The following is a 22,168-nucleotide window of genomic DNA, read 5'->3' as shown; positions in this document are numbered from 1 at the left end:
ATATTGTCACTTTTATTACATTAATGTCTCTGTCTGTGAACCAGGCTAGATAGAACTGAAACCCACTTTCAGTTCCGCTTATTTGCTTCAAACAAGGCGAGTGAGAAATTTAACTTCAAAAGTTCCAAATACTACCTACAACAACTGAACTGAAAATGTTGGCTCTATCCACTTTGTTGTAAAAGTAATGAATGTGTATTGTAATGATTAGTAATGAGGTAGTTAGAAACTTGCCTTAATCTGTGTCTGCGAAACCTGCCATGTATGTAAAGTAATGTACTGTGTCTATAGCCCTTTGACAAAAAAAAAGGGTTAACATTACTTTAAGGTCTCTATCCGCCACCCACCATAAACTGTCTGTTGTGATGTCAGCACCTCATAGAAACTAGAACTCATACTGGATAACCTTCACCTCGTGCAGTGTACAGGAAACCCAGTGAGAAGTTACCAAAAAAATTGACATGTTCCACTAGAAACATGATTCGAGGACACATTTTTCTGATGGGTATGTATTATATATATATATATATATATTTGCCATTTGTTATCCATTCATTAAATCATTGTAAAGCGTGATGATGGTCTGTATCTGATCTGACATCTCTTTGCTTTATAGCAATATGCACAGTAGCAGGCTTCAACATTTTCACAAAACCAGTAAAGGTCTTTAAACAGGAAAGCAATGAACTATTTGGACAATCTACCGTTCAGTCTAAAGAAGGGTGAGTCACTATTATGTCATCTATGTGTTATGTCAAGTTAATAATATAATAAATAAAAATAAATACCTACTATATTTTGTCTAGTATATTTTCTCCCCAAATCCATATTCTCTTATGTGCTTCAACAGGGTACTGGTTACATCTCCAAATTCTCAACCTGAGAAAATATTCAGTTGTAGTTTGGACCAATGCAGACCGTTCAAACTCTCAGGTGAATTATGCCACTGCTAAAAATCCTAATTTGTGATGTAGCTTTAATTATTTTACATTATGAAGCTTTTTTTCCACATTTTCTGATTCCAAGTGAACTTATTATGCAGACAGTGCAGGTAAAGGACTGACACCTATCATGGCAGCATCCAACAGCAGGACCGGGGAGAAAGAGCAGCACATAGTATGTATTCTACAAAGGATTTCTACATTCCTAGATAACCCATTTTAACTTTCAGTGTTGTGATTTGGAGACAATTGCCTATGGTCTGTACATGACACCCTTTCATTAGTCAGCACATACTATTGCCTTTGTTTTTGTATGGCAGTCATTTAGATAAGAGTTGCAGCAGATCCGTTGTCTAGTCTGTCTAACTATCTGTCTCTCAGCAAAACCACAGCTTCCTCCTGAGTGAGCATTAAAGCCTCCTCACTTCTGCTTCCAACACTTTAAGCACAGCAAAGGCCCCGCTAATGTTATTACTGTTTTTGCCAGATGGACTTACAAAGAAATATCACACATCTGATGTAAAACAATAAATGATCACCTCTAAATTGACCATAGAAATAATTCCTTAAACACTGTTGATAAGATTATTGTGTCTGTCTGTCGGCTGCAAATATTAGTCATGTTCTCATCATAGTGTCACTGTGGGAACAACACTTACATGCATCCATATGCATTTAATGAGCAAAAGGTTTTAGTCAGAAAGTAGTCTTTACTGAAAGTCTACTTGTGACTTCGCATTTTGATGTTTTATAATGTTATCTAAAAAACTATTGTTATTTTTTCCTACTGAGCTACACATTTGAAACTTAGGATTGTGTCTTGTCTGTGGAGGCTTTATTGGTAGCCATTATTGGAACACTTAAAAACAGAAATATTCCATTTACATAAGTATTAAGATATGTTTACTCAGTACTTTGTTTAAGCACCTTAGTCTTATTGGGTAAGACACACACACACACACACACCCAAACACATTCAAGTTCCCATGAAAACAAACGTTCCACACCATCATGGTCATCATGTGGCCAGATGCACGACTGTGCCTGTCTTAGGTTGTCCCAGTGTCAGGTTTGGAATCTTCCCCGTCTTGGGCTAACCAGCCCTCCTCACTGGCCACACTTAATGTCTTGAATTGAAGTAGAGGCCATGTTGGCCATGTCAACTGTTTTATGTTGGCCCCGTCAGGAGTCAAAGGGACAAACGCCCTGTTTTGCTAAGCCACCCCCCGAGCATGAGACCAGCATGGTTTGCAACAGACATAGTTTGCAACAGACACACACACACACACAGTCATTCCAACACAAACAAAAGTTACATACGTACGTGTATGTACGTATATGTACAACGATAAGCCATAACATTATGACCACCGGCCTAATATTGTGTCGGTCCCCCATTTGCCATGAAAACAGCCTTGACCCATCGGTGCATGGACTCCATGAGACCTCTGAAGGTGTGGTTTAGTTTCTGGCACCAAGACGTTAGCAGTAGATCCTTCAAGTCCTGTTCGTCAGTTGGATCGTTACACTCGGGTCAGCCTTCGCTCCCCACGTGCATCAGTGAGCCTTGGCCGCCCATGACCCTGTCGCCGGTTTACCGCTTTTCTTTCCTCAGACCACTTTTGATACTGACCACTGCAGACCGGGAACACCCCACAAAGGCTGCAGTTTTGAAGATGCTCTGACCCATTTGTCTAGCCATCACAATTTGGCCCTTGTCAAAGTCCCTCAGATCCTTAAGCTTGCCAGAATGTTCACTTGCTGCCTAATATATCCCACCCAATGACAGGTGCCATGATAACGAGATTATCAGTGTTATTCACTTCACCTGTCAGTGGTCATAATGTTATGGCTGATCGGTGTATATATATATATATATATATATATATATATATATATATATATATATACAGGTGCTGGTCATATAATTAGAATATCATCAAAAAATTGATTTATGTCAGTAATTCCATTCAAAAAGTGAAACTTGTATATTATATTCATTCATTATACACAGACTGATATATTTCAAATGTTTATTTTTTTTAATTTTGCACGGTTATTGCAAAAAGGATTCCATGATGCATCACCCAATCCTGAACCTGGTCCTGAGCTATCCACTAGTGGACAGTATCAAAACTGAAGATTGACTATTTCAGTTTTGTTCTGACAACATCTGCATTCTGGAGATTCCTCAGTTAATCAGATATTGAGCATTTTCTTTGTTGACAGAATTTTATATAACAGCTTAAACGGAATAAACCTCCGTGAGACATCATATGTTGTTTTATATATGGAACCAAACACTGATTACTTGGTTGTGTTCTCACATCATTCTTTGCAGATCCTCTCAAGCTCTGTCAGATTGGCTTGAGAACGTTGCAGCACAGCCATTTTCAGGTCTCTCCAGAGATGGGCTGAAAATGTCTGTTGCTCTGGGTTTTGGCTGGTGAGCCACATCAGGAAATTCACAGTCTGCTCTGGAGCAGGTTTTTATTAAGAATCTGTATGTACTTCAATCTTTTCATCTTTCCCTTGACCCTGACAAGTCTCCCAGTCCCTGCCACTGAAAAACATCCCTACAGCATTATACTGCCACCACCATACTTCACTATAGGAATTGTATTGACCAGGTGATGAGCGGGGCCTGGTTTCCTCCAGATGTGATGCTTCAAATGCAGGCTAATGAGTTCATTCTTAGTTTCATCTGTGCAGAGAACCTTGTTTGTCATGGTCTGACTTTAGGCGCCTTTCCAATCAGGCTGCCATGTGCCTTTTACTGAGAAGTGGCTTCCGTCTGGCCACTTTATGATAAAGGACTAATTGGCAGTGAACTGAAGAGAAGTTGTCCTTCTGGAAGATTCTCTTGATTAATTTGTTGTTTGGCCTGGTGGACAGATCTAGGAAGAGTGTTATTAATTCCAAACTTGTCCCTTTAAGAATAATAGAGGCCACTGTGTTCTTGGGGACCCCTCACGTTTCAGAAATATTTTGGTAGCTTTCCTCACATCTCTGCCTCGAGACAATTATGTCTCTGAGCTCTATTGACAATTCCTTCAACCTCATGGCTTGGTTTTTGCTCTGACATGGACTGTCAACTGTGGAACCTTATTAAGGCAGGAGTATACCATTCCAAATTATGTCCAATCAATGGAATTTACCACAGATGGTCTCCAAGGATGACCAATGGAAACGGTGCATCTGAGCTCAATTTCAAGTGTCACAGCAAAGGGACTAAATACTTATGTATTAAATTTGCTTTATTAGGTTATTGTGTGTAGATTGGTGAGGAAATAAGGCCATTGTAGAATAAGGCTGTAACGTAATATTTTGGGGAAAGAGTTTAAAATTCGGTTCCCAAAGTAAAAATGGTAAAATGGTGGAATATTACATCCTCATAATAGCATGCTTACAGCAGTAAATACTGCCAAACGTGATATCACCAAGCAATAACTCTGGGGTACAGACATATGTATTTAAGACATATTTTCCTTTTTTTATATACGGCTTAGTATAAAATGAAAATGTCCATTATTTTAAAATATAATACCATTTTATTCTTAATTTCAAAGACATTCAATGGCTTGTGTATCTTGTGATAATCCAACAAAATAACTACATATCTTTGCACATTATGCCAATAGACTAGACCAAAGAGTTATAAGAGTATACCATGTGAGCTGATCAATAACTCTTCTCTCACTAGGTATGCCAACAGGTCAGGAAGCAGAAGAACATGAATGAGGATCTCAATGGAGACTGCTTTCATCTCATTGACCTGAAGCCTAAGGAAATGTATCCTTCCGTGTTAGGTAGAGATTCCTCCAATGAAACTGCTCCTAAAAATTATGTCAGCTGTCTCGTGGGTGAGACGGTTTGACATCACATTCTCTTTTCTATAGGAGCCTGTTTATATGTGCTGGCAACATCATTTTGTCAGACTATTGAAACATTTCCAATACCAGGCATTAAATTAATAGAATGGCAATTTTTGGGGTGCTTTGTCTGAGTAAATGTTTCTGAAAAGTCCAACCATTTGAGCTTCAATTTAATATCAAATTAATCATCACCTGAAAGAAAAAGGTTGGGGAACATACACATCAGTTAACTCTTCAGCGACTGTTTTCTGAAACAAGTCTGGTCACAAAAAGTCCATTAACTAATATTTGGAGCAACAAACTCAAAAATACACTCTTTAGAGTCAGTTTAGTCTCTATTATACAACCCCAACTCCAGTTCCAAAAAAGGTTGTGAAGCTGTGTAAAATGTAAAGAAAAACCGAATGCAATGACGTGCAAATCATTTAAGCCCTACTCAGTATAAAAAGTACAAAGACAATATATACAATGTTTAAACTAAGAAATGTTATTTTGTCTTGAAAAATATATGCCCACTTTAAATTTGATGCCAGCAACATGTTTCAAAAAATCTTGGACAGGGGCAACAAAAGACTGGAAAGGTTGTGTAATGCTAAAACAAGAAAATGAACCAGGCAAGCCTAGCTCAACTCACCTTGCCTCACTTCTACCTGGAGAGCTTTTTACCGCTGTGTACCGGCTCGACTTGGCTCTAAACGCATCGCCTCAGGTCGTTTCCCACTGCAGATAGTACCCTGTACACACCCATAGTGACGTCACAGGAAAACTACCGTGACGCCACCTTCAACACGACACACACGGGAACAACAATGGAGGATATCGTACACCTGATATCGGCGAAAAGCCGGCATGTGCCGAATAACGTAAATCCTGCAGTAAACAGAAAGTTTATTGAATTAACTCCAACAATCTTTCTTTTAAATTGACATGCTTTGAACCTAAAGTGGCAAATCAAAAGCAAACTAAATCTGGATAACATCACACAGACAGAAAAAGCATATGAATAGAATTATCGCCCTGCAGTATAAAAGATGACATAACTGTGCAATGTTCTTTTAGATTTAAGTGTATACACTTAACAATTCAATACCAACACATTTACAACAACCTACATAACCCCTCCATCCCGATTAAAAGGTATATATAATTGCATTATTAATTGCAGACTATAATACAATGCAGACAGACTCAAGAGTAGCCTACTACACAAGGCAGCGTTTACCGGTACAGTGAGGAAGCATGCCGCGAACAGTACCTTTTGTCTTACATTGCAGACTGCAAAAATTGTTAGAAAGCTTGGTGTGCTGCTTCTGTTTGACTTGACATAAAAATACAAATAAACTTGTTTTTAATCTTGGTGCTGAGCTAGTGTCTAACAGCTTAGAAGGCATGACTAAAGATCAAAAATATGAGAAGATCTCAGCCAAACTGCAGAAAAACACAAGGTTAAATCACTGAGCCGTGAGACAGGCATGAAGTTAGGGCAAACCCTGAATATGTAGATCTATATTTGCTGGAACATCCAAATCACACCTTTGATATCATTGAAAACTCTTTTAGGTCTCTCCTTTAGAATAAGACCATCCCCAAGTTTGTGATGGATGGTCGATATTTGAGAGTAGATACTACTTTGATCAGTGCAATGTATGCCAGTTAGCCTATAGAAAAACCCAGAGGAGGAAAAAGACAAGGTCCTTTTGTCCAAGTGAGTAGGTTACAAAAATGACACGTCTGTATCAGCTCCTGGCCTCTAGGCATCTCCATGCGCCTGGGGGCCACAGGCAGGGCCTGACCGCAGATAGGTGTCTCTGTTATACATTCTCCCAAATTAGAGACTGCTGCGTCTCATTGTTGCTCTATTTAAATTGTTCTGTTTGCCTTTCAGTGGTTGTTCATTGTATTGAGTTAGCGTGGTGGTTTACTGCTCTTCAGTTTATGGTTTGTACCGCTCCTTTTGTTGTTTTCTGTTTATACAATTAGAAGAACGTTAATTAGCTCTGCGCCTCGTGTCCTGCCTAAGCTGAACCATGACAATCTGCAGGCTGCTTCTGTTTTAGCGGGTCTCTCTCTGGGGTTTTGATGGGTTTAACAAGTTGATTTCAATGTCAGTGCACAGGAGTTTTGGGAAAATAGGATTGCTTAAATTACCAGTCTTGTCCTATGCACTGGCACGGAAATAAACCCATTTTAATGCAAGGACTCCTTATACAGACCCGCAAAGACAAGTCATTCTTGTCTCTTTTGATTGCTGCAGGATGTCCCGTGTCATAGTGAATGATGAGTTGCTCTTGTCCAATCAGAAATCTGTCATCTTTTAATATCAACTTTTGGTATCGTCTCAGCTCGCTTGGGACAAATAAATAAATAAATAATTTGTTTTGGCTATGGCGAGGCTTGAACACCGATCCCCTGATCTCTAACCACAACGCTATTTAACAAGGGGTAATCAGTCAGTCACTCACTCGTTCAGTAAGAGACAGTCGCTCTTCTTGGTCGGCTCTGCTTATGCGGGCCAGCAAAAAAGTAACCTAGTGGAACAGCTCACAACTAATTAGGTTAATTCGCAACAGGTCAGAAACATGATAGGGTATAAAAAGAGCATCCCAGAGAGGATGGGCCTGTCAGAAGTGAGGATGGGGGGGGGGGGGGTTCACCACTCTGTGAAAACTGTGTGGGCAAATATTGCAACAATTTAAGAATAACGTTTCTCAACATGAAATTGCAAAGAGTTTGGGGATCTCATCATCACCGGTACAAAGTTTTAAAAGTGTCTGAGAATCAGTAGAAATCTCTGTACATAAAGGACAAGGACAAAAGTCAATATTGGATGCCTATGATTTTGCTGGGCCCTTAGTTGGCATGATTCTGTAGTGGACAGTAATGGGCTCAGGAACACTTCCGAAAACCATTGTCTGTGAACGCAATACGATGCTGCGTCCACAAATGCAAGTTAAAACACTACCAAAGATGACACCATATATAAATAGGATCCAGAAACGTCGCCCCCATCTCAGGGCCCGAGCTAATTTAAGATGGACTGAGGCAAAGTGGAAAACTGTCTTGTGGACTGACAAATCAAAATGTGAAATTATTTTTGAGAATTACAGACGCTGCGTCCTCCAGACTAAAAATAAGAGGGACCATCCGGCTTTTTATCAGCACACAGTTCAAAAGCCAGCATCTGTGATGGTGTGGGGGTGCATTAGTGCACGTGGCATTGGTGACTTGCACATCTGTGAAGGCACTATTAATGCTGAACAATATATACATGTTGTGAGCAAAATATGCTGCCATCCACATGTCTTTTTCAAGGAAGGCCTTCCTTATTCCAGGGAAGACAGCCAAACCACATTCTACACGTATTACAACAGCATGGCGCCAAAGTAAGAGTCTGGGTGCTAAACTGGCCTGCCTGCAGTCCAGACGTGTCACCCATTGAAAACATTTGGCGCATTATGAAACGAAAAATATTACAAAGGAGACCCCAAACTGTTGAGCAGGTGAAATCCTATATCAAGAAAAGAATGGGAAAACATTTCACTTTCAAAACTTCAGCAATTGGTCTCCTCAGTTCCCAAACGCTTACGGAGTGTTGTTGAAAGAAGTGGTGATGAAACACAGTGGTAAACATGCCCATGTCCCAACTTTTTTGAAACATGTTGCTGGCATGAAATTCAAAATGGTCATTTATTTTTCCAAAAACAATAACATTTCTCAGTATCAACATTTGATATGTTGTCTTTTTACTTTTTTCTATTAAATTTAGGAATAAAAGATTTGCCCATTTTTATTTGTATTTTCCACAGCGTCCCAACTTTTTTGGAAACATGGTTGTACAATAGAAACCCCAAATGTATTTGAACTATATCATATATTTTACATGCATTAGGAGTATATTCTTCCATGGATTAAAATGTTATTTTCAGTCATGTATTATAAGTATACTAACTTAGGAAATAAGTAGGTCCATTTTAAAACACTAAATTATGACTATTAATATTTAAGTAGTACTTACATACTACCTTAATACTATTCAGTGAACTAAAGTACAACATAAGAGGTTCCAAAATAACACTTTAGGTATACTGCTATTTTGGCATGGGGAAACACACTACTGTTCAAAAGTTTGGGGTCTCATAGAAATGTCCTCATTTTGAAAGAAAAGCTACTTTTTGTCCAATACAATAACATCTATTGTTGACATTGTTAATGTTGTAAATGACCATTGTAGCTGGAAATGTCTGATTTTAAATGGGATATCTACATAGGTGTACAGAGGCCCATTATCAGCAAACATCAGTCCTGTGTTCCAATGGCATATTGTGCTTTGCTAATCCTACTTTCTCATTTTAAAAGACTAATTAATCATTAGAAAACCCTTTTGCGATAATGTTAGCACCGCTAAAAACTGTTGTGCTAAAGAAGCAACAAAACTGTCCTTTAGACTAGTTCAGAATCATCAGTATCAGTGTTTGTAGGTTCTATAACAGGCTAAAAATGGCCGGAAAAAATTACTTTCTTCTATACCTGTTCTGAGAAATGAATGCTATTCCATGTGAGAAATTGTCAAGCAACTTTTGGATATTAACACTTTCAGATAATGGTTAAAATAATAATAACGTACCTGGTCACGTAAAGGGAGAGATGTCAAATAATGTACAGAAAATTGAAGCAATGTTGTCTCGGATGTTCCAGTATCATCTCTACTCATTAGATTATTATTTTCATGTTAAATACATAATTTGTGTGTCTACCTAAAACAATGCATTCATTCTACAGCACAGAGGCCACTATCATGACACCTCTAAAGCCAGGTGACTAATGTAAAAATCATACATTCCTAAGGCTGTCAGAGCATGACTCCTGGAGGGAGAATCTAAACACAAATGGTCTCGTCCCTTCATATCCAGATAAGCTAAATTGGAACAAAACATACATTCAGAATACTACAAAACTGAAGAACTCAAACAACAACGTGTAGTAATCCCTTCAGAGAAGAGCATTGGTTAGAGCCAGTTTGTGCTGTTCTGTGAAGGGAGTACTACACATTATTGTACATGATCTTCAGGTTCATGGAATAGCCTTAAATTCTCAAAACAAGAATAGACTGATGTGTTTCATGAGAAAGTTCCTTATTTCTGGCCATTTTGAGTCTGTAAAATGGCCCAGAAACACTGATGCTGAAGATACCGAACTAGTCTGAAGAAGGACAGTTTTATTGCTTCTTTAATCAGCACAATAGTTTTTAGCAGTGCTAACATAATCACAAAAGGGTTTTCAATTAGCCTTTTAAAATAATAAACTTGGATTAGCAAACACAACTTGCCATTGAAACACAGGACTGATGGTTGCTGATAATGGGCCTCTGTACACCTATGTAGATATGTAGATATTCCATTGAAAACCAGCCGTTTCCCGCAACAATAGTTTCCCAACATTAACAATGTCATAACAATGTCTACACTGTATTTCTGATCAATATGATGCTATTTGAATGGACAGGAAATTAGCATTTCTTTCAAGAACAAGGACATTTCAATGTGACATTAGTGCAATATAAAGTTAATAAAGTTATAGTTAATTAACTAATGTATTTTTTATTAATATGTAGATCAAATGGAAAAAAAAGTTGTCAATGACAACAACAACAACAACAACAACAACAACAACAATGAAGATAAAGAGAAGGATGGTGGGTCTACATTTATTACAAATGCAAGTTGCTTCACATCATAGACTTCTGTAATCATGGTGCGGATTTGTATTGGTGAATCGTGTCATTTTCATTTCCTTTGAAGATCCAGAAGTTGCTTTTGTAGTTGACGGATCTGGCAGCACTGAAAAAGCTCATTTTGAAATGGCAAAGCAAATGGCAAAGCCAAAAAAAGGTTTGGAAGAAATGTTTCAATGTAAGTATTTTTAAACATTACTGCACACTTCAACAAGTGTTGTACCTATAACTATGCTTCACAGTTATTATCAACAGTTAGTTAACCAGGTAAGTCCCTTGAGAACCAACTCTCAATTCCGAAGACCACAGGCATTCAAATACAGGAAAGTATACAAAACAACATTCATTTTGCAGCACAATAACAGTAAAATGTTGTATTCTTCTTGTGATTCCTCAATCAGTCCTAAAATGCAATTTTGTAATATGGGGGGATCAAGGTAATCCTATTCAAATGCCACTGAGTGGACAGGTAGGTGAATTTGTGCAAAAATCGGAATCTATGACACACGTGAACATTTTATATCTAATAATCTGACTCCCTATTGTTTGTAATCAGGGCTTGACATTGGCACCCGCCCACCCGCTAAATGCGGGTAGAATTTGGCTGTGGCGTGTAACTCAGTCACACTTACTAGACACTTTGGCGGGTGGCATTCTATACTAAATCTATACACAGGGTTTTTCCTGAATTGAAAGCTCAAAAGCAACAGCCTTCCAAAAATCTTGCAATCATGGTAAAACATGATTTTGTGCTCATATACAAAATGCCAGCGAATTACACTGCAGCTAATATTACGGTAGGAGGAAACTTTTTACACATTGTGTTGCCAGGTCGGGATGTTTTTCACTAAATGTATGTATTTTTCATGGGCTTGGGCAGGTCGGGTTTTTTTCTGTAATCTGCAGCAGAATGCAGTTTGTGGTCAATGAAATCTGGCAACTTTCCATACTGGTCCAGACATCGCGGAGATGAGTAATGTCGGAAACACAGGTGGATCCTTTTACACCCAAGCATGTCAAAATCTTCCATTAAAACTTTATGACCTCAAACTACATCTAATCCGCATAACTTTTTTTTTTAGTAGCCTAAAATTACAGATTTGTTTTTAAAGAGAGATCGCGAGACAATTACGAGGATGATCTATTCATCCCACCTAGAAAGACAGATTCCAAACTCCCCCATTGCATCTATAATAGGATTACCTCACCTTGGCTACAACAATCAAAACAAAGAAACCGGCATTCACATATTTACATATATTCAATTAGCACTATCCAAAGCTATACCCTTGGTATAGCTTTCTTCATCTGGCAAAATATTTACCTGTAACAAACCAAACATCACTGCAGTTAATCCAACGATAGTCATATTTCTGCTTTGTTGATTTTTTCATCCTCACACATTGTTCGTCTGAGCAGATGCGGTTACCTTGATCCCCGCCGTGTATGTCCATTCCTTTTAGGAAGGAAATAGGCCCATTGGTGTGAGATTAGGATGTCTCACTGAGTTGAAACACTTTCACAAACCTTCCAAAACAAATCTTTCATTACACTACAAATTGCTAAATGGCTACCAAATTGCTAAATGATCTATGGTATCTCCATCTGAAAATAATTTTATATTTGAACTTCAAATCAAAATCTAAGGCAAAAAGAAGGACATGGGCTTCTGGGTGTTAAAAATGTAAATCTCAGTTGAATAGAGGGCAATTTACAATACAGAAACATACATCATTGTTATTAAAAAGTTAATATAGGTAACTAATGTGTTCATTTTTTATTTTGTAGATCAAATGGGCAAAACATATATGAAGGGCAGGAGCAACAACAACAACAACAACAACAACAACAACAACAACAATGAAGATAATGAGGAGGATGGTGGGTCTACATTCATCACAAATACAAGTGAAGTTGCAGCATGTCATAATCTTAATTCTGGTATGTTTTTTTCACTCGTCTACAATGTGTTGTTTTCTTTTAAGATCCTGGGACAGAGATTGCAATCATACTTGATGGATCTGGTAGCATTTCAAGTGATGATTTTGAAAGGGCAAAAGGATTTATCAGAACTGTGATGGAAAAGGTTTGGGAGAAATGTTTTAATGTAAGTATTGAGCAACATTACTGCATACTTCAACATAAGATTTGTTGTTTAGAAACAATTTGGTCCAGGAAATGGCAGCCAGTTAGTCAGCAGGCAAGAGGATGTTAGGAAATGTGCTAGTTCACAAGCTTCAAATTAGCAATATTGGTTACCTTTAATGCATTAATGTTGATTTGAAAAGTTAACTGTAGTAATGAAATGTATATTATGTTGACTTGCATTAATTTGTGTCATTCGACTGTGGTAAGTCAAATGACACAAACACCATTTAATTTAAACTTTGGTCTTTATCAAGTGTTTTCTACATTCATGCCTGCCCTTAGTGGACAGAAATATATTGGCCAGAATGCTACCAGGTTTAAGTCTGTTCAACTTACAATTTCATTAAAAGTAAATACTATAGGTGTGTGCCGATTACTTGTACAAAACGAGTAACGCATATGACCCATTTACTGATACGGATATAATTACATTATTTCATGTAATTATCTGTGATCTACAGTGGCCCAGAATTGTTAAACACATCCACAAATACAATTACACCCCAATAGCGTAAAACACAACGACTAGTACAATTGCACACCCCGAATAAAAATACTCCCCCCAACAGTGCCAAACATAACCACAAATACATTTAAACACCTCAAATAGAAATACCCCCCAATAGAGCAAAACACAACCACTAATACAATGAAACACCCCCAATCAAAATTCTCCCCCCATTAGCGCAAAACACAATGACTAGTACAATTGCACACCCCGTATAAAATACTCCCCCCAAAAGTGCCAAACATAACCACAAATACATTTAAACACCTCAAATAAAAATACCACCCAATAGCACAAAACACAACCACTAATACAATGAAACTCCCAATAAAATTTACCTTCCAAGATATGAAAACAACATTAAGTCAAAATGGAAAGGGTAGGTACAAGACTGTCGTCATAATGTTGAGTGAAGGTTTTCTCTATTTTTAGTGTGAATTTGCTGTTGTTCAGTATGGATCGGAAATCCGAACTGAACTGTCACTGACTGAGACAGATGGACCAACAGCTTTTATAACAGTCAATAACATTAAACAGATCGGTAAAGCCACAATAACTGCTTCAGCCATGATCTATACAATGTAAGTATTGACCTAGATAATGTTATTAGTTATATATCAAAAGGCATTACATTGTTTTGACATGTTTTTAAATGTATTATTTCAGTGAACATGTTTTCGTTCCTGCCAACGGGTCCAAAGAGGGCTCCAAGAAAATCATGATAGTGGTGTCAGATGGAGCAATATCCCGCTGGGACAAAGAAAATCTGCAAAACGCGACAAAATTGTCTGAGGAAAAGAATATCCTCAGATTTGCAATTGGGGTGAGTTCTCTTTTTGGAATATGCTGATTCATTAACTATGTAACATGTTTAGTCAATTATGAAGAGATTAAGCCTAGTCTAGGACTAAAAAAACAAGCTCACTGGAGTTTTCTATTGAACTAGATTTTTTCAGTCCCAGACTAGGCTGAATCCGAGTCTGCGAAACAAGCCCATAGTGTTTCAAGGCTCAAACAAAAGACTCAAATGTAGACTCCGGGGGCAGGAGTTTGAAGCACAGGCGACGTCTATTTAAACAATCAAAACGCAATGTACAAGTACACAGGGTGGCATCAGAGACAAGTCAAGATGCATGTCGAGGCTTGGCATTTTGGTCCCATTCATCATTGTTCAACATGGCTACACATTCATCCTATTGTAACTATTGTAACATTAGCCAGCAAAATATGAATTAATTGATCACAGCTCAAATATGGCCATCATACACTTAGGCTAGTAAACAGATTTGTGTTTGTGTAGCTAGCTAGCTAAGTTAGTTCAGATTTGTGGACTAAACTTATAATAAGGATGATCATTTAGCTACCTTGACATAGCTAGCCTAATGTTACCTAGCTAGGTAGTTGTCATTACTTCGGTGTAAAATTTGACCAGATGGTCTGTAGGCTGTAATCAGCCTGAAGATTCCACAGCCACAAAGTCAGAATTGTCTATGTAATATGCCACTAAAATGTTACAGCATTGCGTATTTATATTAGAGTGTGCATTCCTTTCAGGCCAGGTAGATCATAAAACAATATTCTCTTGACATTATACAGACAATTCAAAGGCCACAGGCAGCAACTCTCAGAATACGCAACCTCAGCTCCCGGCCTGCAGACTGTGGAGGAATTTTAGAGACTATTAAATAAATGTATACACCATGAAATTATTAAATATAAAGGGAAATATATAATTTAAATGATAAATAAAGCAATGAATAGAAAACATGTAACATATTTAATGGTGCATTTCTACAATTAATGATTTATTTTATAGTTTCATATTTTACGAATTATTTCTTACTTGGTTGCAGTCATTGCGTATGGAGGCATTTAAGGGACTTTAATGAATAAATATAAACACCATGAAATAATTAAATATAAAAGGAGATATATAATTTAAATGGTAAGGAGAATGTAAAATATTTAATGGTGTATTTCTACATTTAACAATTAATTTCACAATTTCATACACAAACCAGAAAAAAAAATGTATATATTCATAACATTATGAATGAATTGTGGTTTATTCGGTAACATTTCGTAGTGTGACTGATTTTACTAATCGGTTATAGTAATATTTTTTTATATATTTTACATTTATATGGGTTGGGGGACGCTGAACGGGGGTTTGCCCAGGGAGCCATTCAAGCCAGAAACGACACTGGCCTAGCTCACAAACAAGAATCTGGGCGCCTACTCCCAAGGTTTATTGACCCACAGTCCCACACGGTGAAATTTAGGTGACGTGCAAATAATTTTTTGTGCTTTCACTTCGTGACGCCCCCGGGAAGAAGCCGCCCTTGGCTGTTGCCAATGTCACTCATACCTAAATCTGCTGCTGATCCAGTAAAGCCATGCTGATTCCTAAGCGCCACAGAATGAAGTCAATGCACCAATCAAAAAGTAGTATTTGGTAGAGCCCACCAATTCCAACTTTGATGGGTGAAATGACGGATTCAATAATGACAGATTTCACAATGACTGCAACCATGAAATAAATAAATAATGAAATATGAAATTGTGAAATAAATCATTCAATGTAGACCCCATTAGATATGTTACATGTTTTTTTATAAAATAAAATTATATATTTACCATTTTATTTAAAACTGTGGAAACTGTGGATCTTAACTCTACATTTGTGGATCACAGGTTGGAAATGAAACTAAAAAAGATGAAATGGAGAAAATTAGCTCCAATAACAGTACCCTGTTCATGGTTGAAGACTATAAGGCCTTGGAAAAACTTCTCTCCACTTTACAGACGAGCTTCATTCAAGGAATCGAAGGTAAAACTTACAGCTGTTCTAGTCAGTCTATCCTTTAGATTGTGTTCTATTATTGTCATATAAAGAACAGTGGCTCGCAAAATTATTCTCACCCCTATGACTTTTCCACATTTTATAATGTGACAACATGAAATCAAATTGGATTTAATTTGGAGCTTTTGCCAGTGATCAGCAAAAAATGAATTGATAATGTGTAAATGAAAAATTTAATTCACAAATCCTTCGAATTAATTTCAAACCTATATTACAGTAAATAAACAAGTGCGTATGTATTCACCATTTTTGCCATGAAACCTAAATGAGCTGTGGTGCAACCAATTGTGTTTAGAAGTCACAGTTAGTTGAAGCATTCCGCTCAAGAACTTTCTTCTGAATCTCATCAGTCTATTCTTGTTCTGAGAAATGAAGGCTATTCCATGTGAGAAACTGTCAAGAAACTAAAGATCTCGTACAACATTGTGTACTACTTTCTTCATAGGCACGTCTACCAAATATTGACTGATGGGGTGAATAATTATGCAATTAATTGTTTTGTATTTGTAATTTATTTATTTATAAATGTGTAGATTTTAGCTTTTACTTTTGCCATTATGGACTATTTTTGTGTAATTAAGTCCATTTCGATTTTATGTTTTAACAGAAAATGTAGAGAAGTCCAAAGGGTTGAATACATTTAAGAGCCACTTGTACACTAATGAGCCAAAATATTATGACCACTTACAAGTGATGTGAATAACATTGATAATCTCCTAACAGTGGCACATGTCAAGGTCTGGGTAGACTAGATGGTAAACGAACTATCAGTTCTCGTAGTAAACATGTTGAATGCAGGAGAAATGGGCAGGCTTGTGGGGTGCTCCCGGTCAACAGTGATGAGGCCTTCCTTTTTCAAGGAAGGCCTTCCTTATTCCAGGGAAGACAGCCAAACCAAATTCTACACGTATTACAACAGCATGGCGCCAAAGTAAGAGTCTGGGTGCTAAACTGGCCTGCCTGCAGTCCAGACGTGTCACCTATTGAAAACATTTGGCGCATTATGAAACAAAAAATATTACAAAGGAGACCCCAAACTGTTGAGCAGGTGAAATCCTATATCAAGAAAAGAATGGGAAAACATTTCACTTTCAAAACTTCAGCAATTGGTCTCCTCACTTCCCAAACGCTTACTGAGTGTTGTTGAAAGAAGTGGTGATGCAACACAGTGGTAAACATGCCCATGTCCCAACTTTTTTGAAACGTGTTGCTGGCTTGAAATTCAAAATGGTCATTTATTTTTCCAAAAACAATAACATTTCTCATTATCAACATTTGATATGTTGTCTTTTTACATGCATTAGGAGTATATTCTTCCATGGATTAAAATGTTATTTTCAGTCATGTATTATAAGTATACTAACTTATATATAAGTAGGTCCATTTTAAAACACTAAATTATGACTATTAATATTTAAGTAGTACTTACATACTACCTTAATACTATTCAGTGAACTAAAGTACAACATAAGAGGTTCCAAAATAACACTTTAGGTATACTGCTATTTTGGCATGGGGAAACACACTACTGTTCAAAAGTTTGGGGTCTCATAGAAATGTCCTCATTTTGAAAGAAAAGCTACTTTTTGCCCAATAAATTAACATCTATTGTTGACATTGTTAATGTTGTAAATGACCATTGTAGCTGGAAATGTCTGATTTTAAATGGGATATCTACATAGGTGTACAGAGGCCCATTATCAGCAAACATCAGTCCTGTGTTCCAATGGCATGTTGTGCTTTGCTAATCCTACTTTCTCATTTTAAAAGACTAATTAATCATTAGAAAACCCTTTTGCGATAATGTTAGCACCGCTAAAAACTGTTGTGCTAATGAAGCAACAAAACTGTCCTTTAGACTAGTTCAGAATCATCAGTATCAGTGTTTGTAGGTTCTATAACAGGCTAAAAATGGCCAGAAAAAAGTACTTTCTTCTATACCTGTTCTGAGAAATGAATGCTATTCCATGTAAGAAATTGTCAAGCAACTTTTGGATATTAACACTTTCAGATAATGGTTAAAATAATAATAACGTACCTGGTCAAGGGAGAGATGTCAAATAATGTACAGAAAATTGAAGCAATGTTGTCTCGGATGTTCCAGTATCATCTCTACTCATTAGATTATTATTTTCATGTTAAATACATAATTTGTGTGTCTACCTAAAACAATGCATTCATTCTACAGCACAGAGGTCACTATCATGACACCTCTAAAGCCAGGTGACTAATGTAAACATCATACATTCCTAAGACTGTCAGAGCATGACTCCTGGAGGGAGAATCTAAACACAGATGGTCTCGTCCCTTCATATCCGGATAAGCTAAATTGGAACAAAACATACATTCAGAATACTACAAAACTGAAGAACTCAAACAACAACGTGTAGTACTCCCTTCAGAGAAGAGCATTTCCCATCCCTTTTTCTAATCTGGTTAGAGCCAGTTTGTGCTGTTCTGTGAAGGGAGTACTACACATTATTGTACAAGATCTTCAGGTTCATGGAATAGCCTTAAATTCTCAAAACAAGAATAGACTGATGTGTTTCATGAGAAAGTTCCTTATTTCTGGCCATTTTGAGTCTGTAAAATGGCCCAGAAACACTGATGCTGAAGATACCAAACTAGTCTGAAGAAGGACAGTTTTCTTGGTTCTTTAATCAGCACAATAGTTTTTAGCAGTGCTAACATAATCACAAAAGGGTTTTCAATTAGCCTTTTAAAATAATAAACTTGGATTAGCAAACACAACATGCCATTGAAACACAGGACTGATGGTTGCTGATAATGGGCCTCTGTACACCTATGTAGATATGTAGATATTCCATTGAAATCCAGCCGTTTACCGCAACAATAGTTTCCCAACATTAACAATGTCATAACAATGTCTACACTGTATTTCTGATCAATATGATGCTATTTTAATGGACAGAAAACTTGCATTTCTTTCAAGAACAAGGACATTTTAATCACAGTGCAATATTACATTAGTGCAATATAAAGTTAATAAAGTTATAGTTAATTAACTAATGTATTTTTTATTAATGTGTAGATCAAATGGAAAAAAAAGTTGTCAATGACAACAACAACAACAACAACAACAACAACAATGAAGATAAAGAGAAGGATGGTGGGTCTACATTTATTACAAATGCAAGTTGCTTCACATCATAGACTTCTGTAATTATGGTGCGGATTTGTATTGGTGAATCGTGTCATTTTCATTTCCTTTGAAGATCCAGAAGTTGCTTTTGTAGTTGACGGATCTGGCAGCACTGAAAAAGCTCATTTTGAAATGGCAAAGCAAATGGCAAAGCCAAAAAAAGGTTTGGAAGAAATGTTTCAATGTAAGTATTTTTAAACATTACTGCACACTTCAACAAGTGTTGTACCTATAACTATGCTTCACAGTTATTATCAACAGTTAGTTAACCAGGTAAGTCCCTTGAGAACCAACTCTCAATTCCGAAGACCACAGGCATTCAAATACAGGAAAGTATACAAAACAACATTCATTTTGCAGCACAATAACAGTAAAATGTTGTATTCTTCTTGTGATTCCTCAATCAGTCCTAAAATGCAATTTTGTAATATGGGGGGATCAAGGTAAACCCATTCAAATGCCACTGAGTGGACAGGTAGGTGAATTTGTGCAAAAATCGGAATCTATGACACACGTGAACATTTTATATCTAATAATCTGACTGAACCTATTGTTTTTAATCAGGGCTTGACATTGGCACCCGCCCACCCGCCAAATGCTGGTAGAATTTGGCTGTGGCGTGTAACTCAGTCACACTTACTAGACACTTTGGCGGGTGGCATTCATAGACTGTATAAATAATGGACGACGCCCTTTCGCTCTTTTCCATTGGTGAAAAATGAAGCCACCAGTGTCCTGATACGGCGCTGACATCTTGGACTTGCGTCTGCGCAGATAGCGATCTTGGGACCAGTTCTGCGCAGTAGTTATGCACAGTAGCGAGAAGGAAGTAAAGCCGTAAAGCCGCGAAATCAACGGCCCCACCCCTGTGCCCCGCCCTCACTCTCCCTCGCAGAATGCGCATACCGTAATCAATCGCAAGTCCAAGTACAGTACAACCTTTGCTTGTTAAATCTAGACGATATGTTATAGTCTAACTTACATCATGTTTAACCTTAATTTAGAATAGGCCTAATACAAAAATAATTGGTAACTTCTAGCTAACGATCACCTGCTAGCTATTAACATGGCTATTAACGAGGCTTGTTGTCTTTTAGCTAATGTTAGCTAGCCCATTACATTTATTTACTAATTAAATAGCTTATACATTTAACTTACCGAAAAAAATTCAAAGATCGATTGGAAATGCCAGATCGGTTAGCACAATGTACTGCAGAACAACCCATTATGTCCGTGTGAAATTATATCAATTATAGAAATTTAGAGATTAAATGTAAAGTTCCAATCTCCTCAGTCCTCCGAAGATTCAGTGGCTCCTCGGCTCAGATAGCTGTCAATCACAGCTGTGAATCACGACGTCACACCACCGTTTTTAGAGCATTAAATAACTAACTAAAAACCAACTTATTTTAAAAACAAACTCTTGAATTTACATTAGCGTGATACAAACTACAGTAAATGACAGAAACCAGCTTCGGAAAAAATATATTTGAAGGGTAATTTAATTGTTTAGTTGGTCTCGCGTCCCATTGAATAACATGGGGAGGGCGGGGTTTATGACCTATACTGGGACCACTCACTAGGGGGCGATCGAGACGTTTTGGCTTCACTTTTCAGGGCTTGTGCGGCACGCTTGGTGGCATTCTATACTAAATCTATACACAGGGTTTTTCCTGAATTGAAAGCTCAAAAACAACAGCCTTCCAAAAATCTTGCAATCATGGTAAAACATGATTTTGTGCTCATATACAAAATGCCAGCGAATTACACTGCAGCTAATATTACGGTAGGAGGAAACTTTTTACACATTGTGTTGCCAGGTCGGGATGTTTTTCACTAAATGTATGTATTTTTCATGGGCTTGGGCAGGTCGGGTTTTTTTCTGTAATCTGCAGCAGAATGCAGTTTGTGGTCAATGAAATCTGGCAACTTTCCATACTGGTCCAGACATCGCGGAGATGAGTAATGTCGGAAACACAGGTGGATCCTTTTACACCCAAGCATGTCAAAATCTTCCATTAAAACTTTATGACCTCAAACTACATCTAATCCGCATAACTTTTTTTTTTAGTAGCCTAAAATTACAGATTTGTTTTTAAAGAGAGATCGCGAGACAATTACGAGGATGATCTATTCATCCCACCTAGAAAGACAGATTCCAAACTCCCCCATTGCATCTATAATAGGATTACCTCACCTTGGCTACAACAATCAAAACAAAGAAACCGGCATTCACATATTTACATATATTCAATTAGCACTATCCAAAGCTATACCCTTGGTATAGCTTTCTTCATCTGGCAAAATATTTACCTGTAACAAACCAAACATCACTGCAGTTAATCCAACGATAGTCATATTTCTGCTTTGTTGATTTTTTCATCCTCACACATTGTCCGTCTGAGCAGATGCGGTTACCTTGGTCCCCGCCGTGTATGTCCATTCCTTTTAGGAAGGAAATAGGCCCATTGGTGTGAGATTAGGATGTCTCACTGAGTTGAAACACTTTCACAAACCTTCCAAAACAAATCTTTCATTACACTACAAATTGCTAAATGGCTACCAAATTGCTAAATGATCTATGGTATCTCCATCTGAAAATAATTTTATATTTGAACTTCAAATCAAAATCTAAGGCAAAAAGAAGGACATGGGCTTCTGGGTGTTAAAAATGTAAATCTCAGTTGAATAGAGGGCAATTTACAATACAGAAACATACATCATTGTTATTAAAAAGTTAATATAGGTAACTAATGTGTTCATTTTTTATTTTGTAGATCAAATGGGCAAAACATATATGAAGGGCAGGAGCAACAACAACAACAACAACAACAACAACAACAACAACAACAACAATGAAGATAATGAGGAGGATGGTGGGTCTACATTCATCACAAATACAAGTGAAGTTGCAGCATGTCATAATCTTAATTCTGGTA

The 22,168-nt window shown here is 37.3% G+C and overlaps 1 protein-coding gene across 1 annotated transcript in view; it reads left to right on the top strand.

The window, feature by feature from the left end:
• The first annotated feature begins 10,473 nt into the window (after positions 1 to 10,473).
• itgae.2 (integrin, alpha E, tandem duplicate 2) overlaps positions 10,474 to 22,168 on the top strand; it is a 44,306-nt gene continuing 32,611 nt past the window's right edge. The window contains exons 1-6 of the mRNA XM_034293553.1: positions 10,474 to 10,508; positions 10,615 to 10,725; positions 12,336 to 12,393; positions 19,150 to 19,196; positions 19,303 to 19,413; positions 22,007 to 22,069. Of these exons, the coding sequence (XP_034149444.1) occupies positions 10,674 to 10,725; positions 12,336 to 12,393; positions 19,150 to 19,196; positions 19,303 to 19,413; positions 22,007 to 22,069 (331 nt within the window). The 5' untranslated portion in view covers positions 10,474 to 10,508; positions 10,615 to 10,673. The remainder of the gene's footprint in view (positions 10,509 to 10,614; positions 10,726 to 12,335; positions 12,394 to 19,149; positions 19,197 to 19,302; positions 19,414 to 22,006; positions 22,070 to 22,168) is intronic.

The sequence above is a fragment of the Esox lucius genome, chromosome 1 (assembly GCF_011004845.1).
Source record: "Esox lucius isolate fEsoLuc1 chromosome 1, fEsoLuc1.pri, whole genome shotgun sequence".
Lineage (NCBI taxonomy): Eukaryota > Metazoa > Chordata > Actinopteri > Esociformes > Esocidae > Esox > Esox lucius.
The sequence above is the reverse complement of the archived record's forward strand: the minus strand, read 5'-3'. Positions and strand labels throughout refer to the sequence as shown.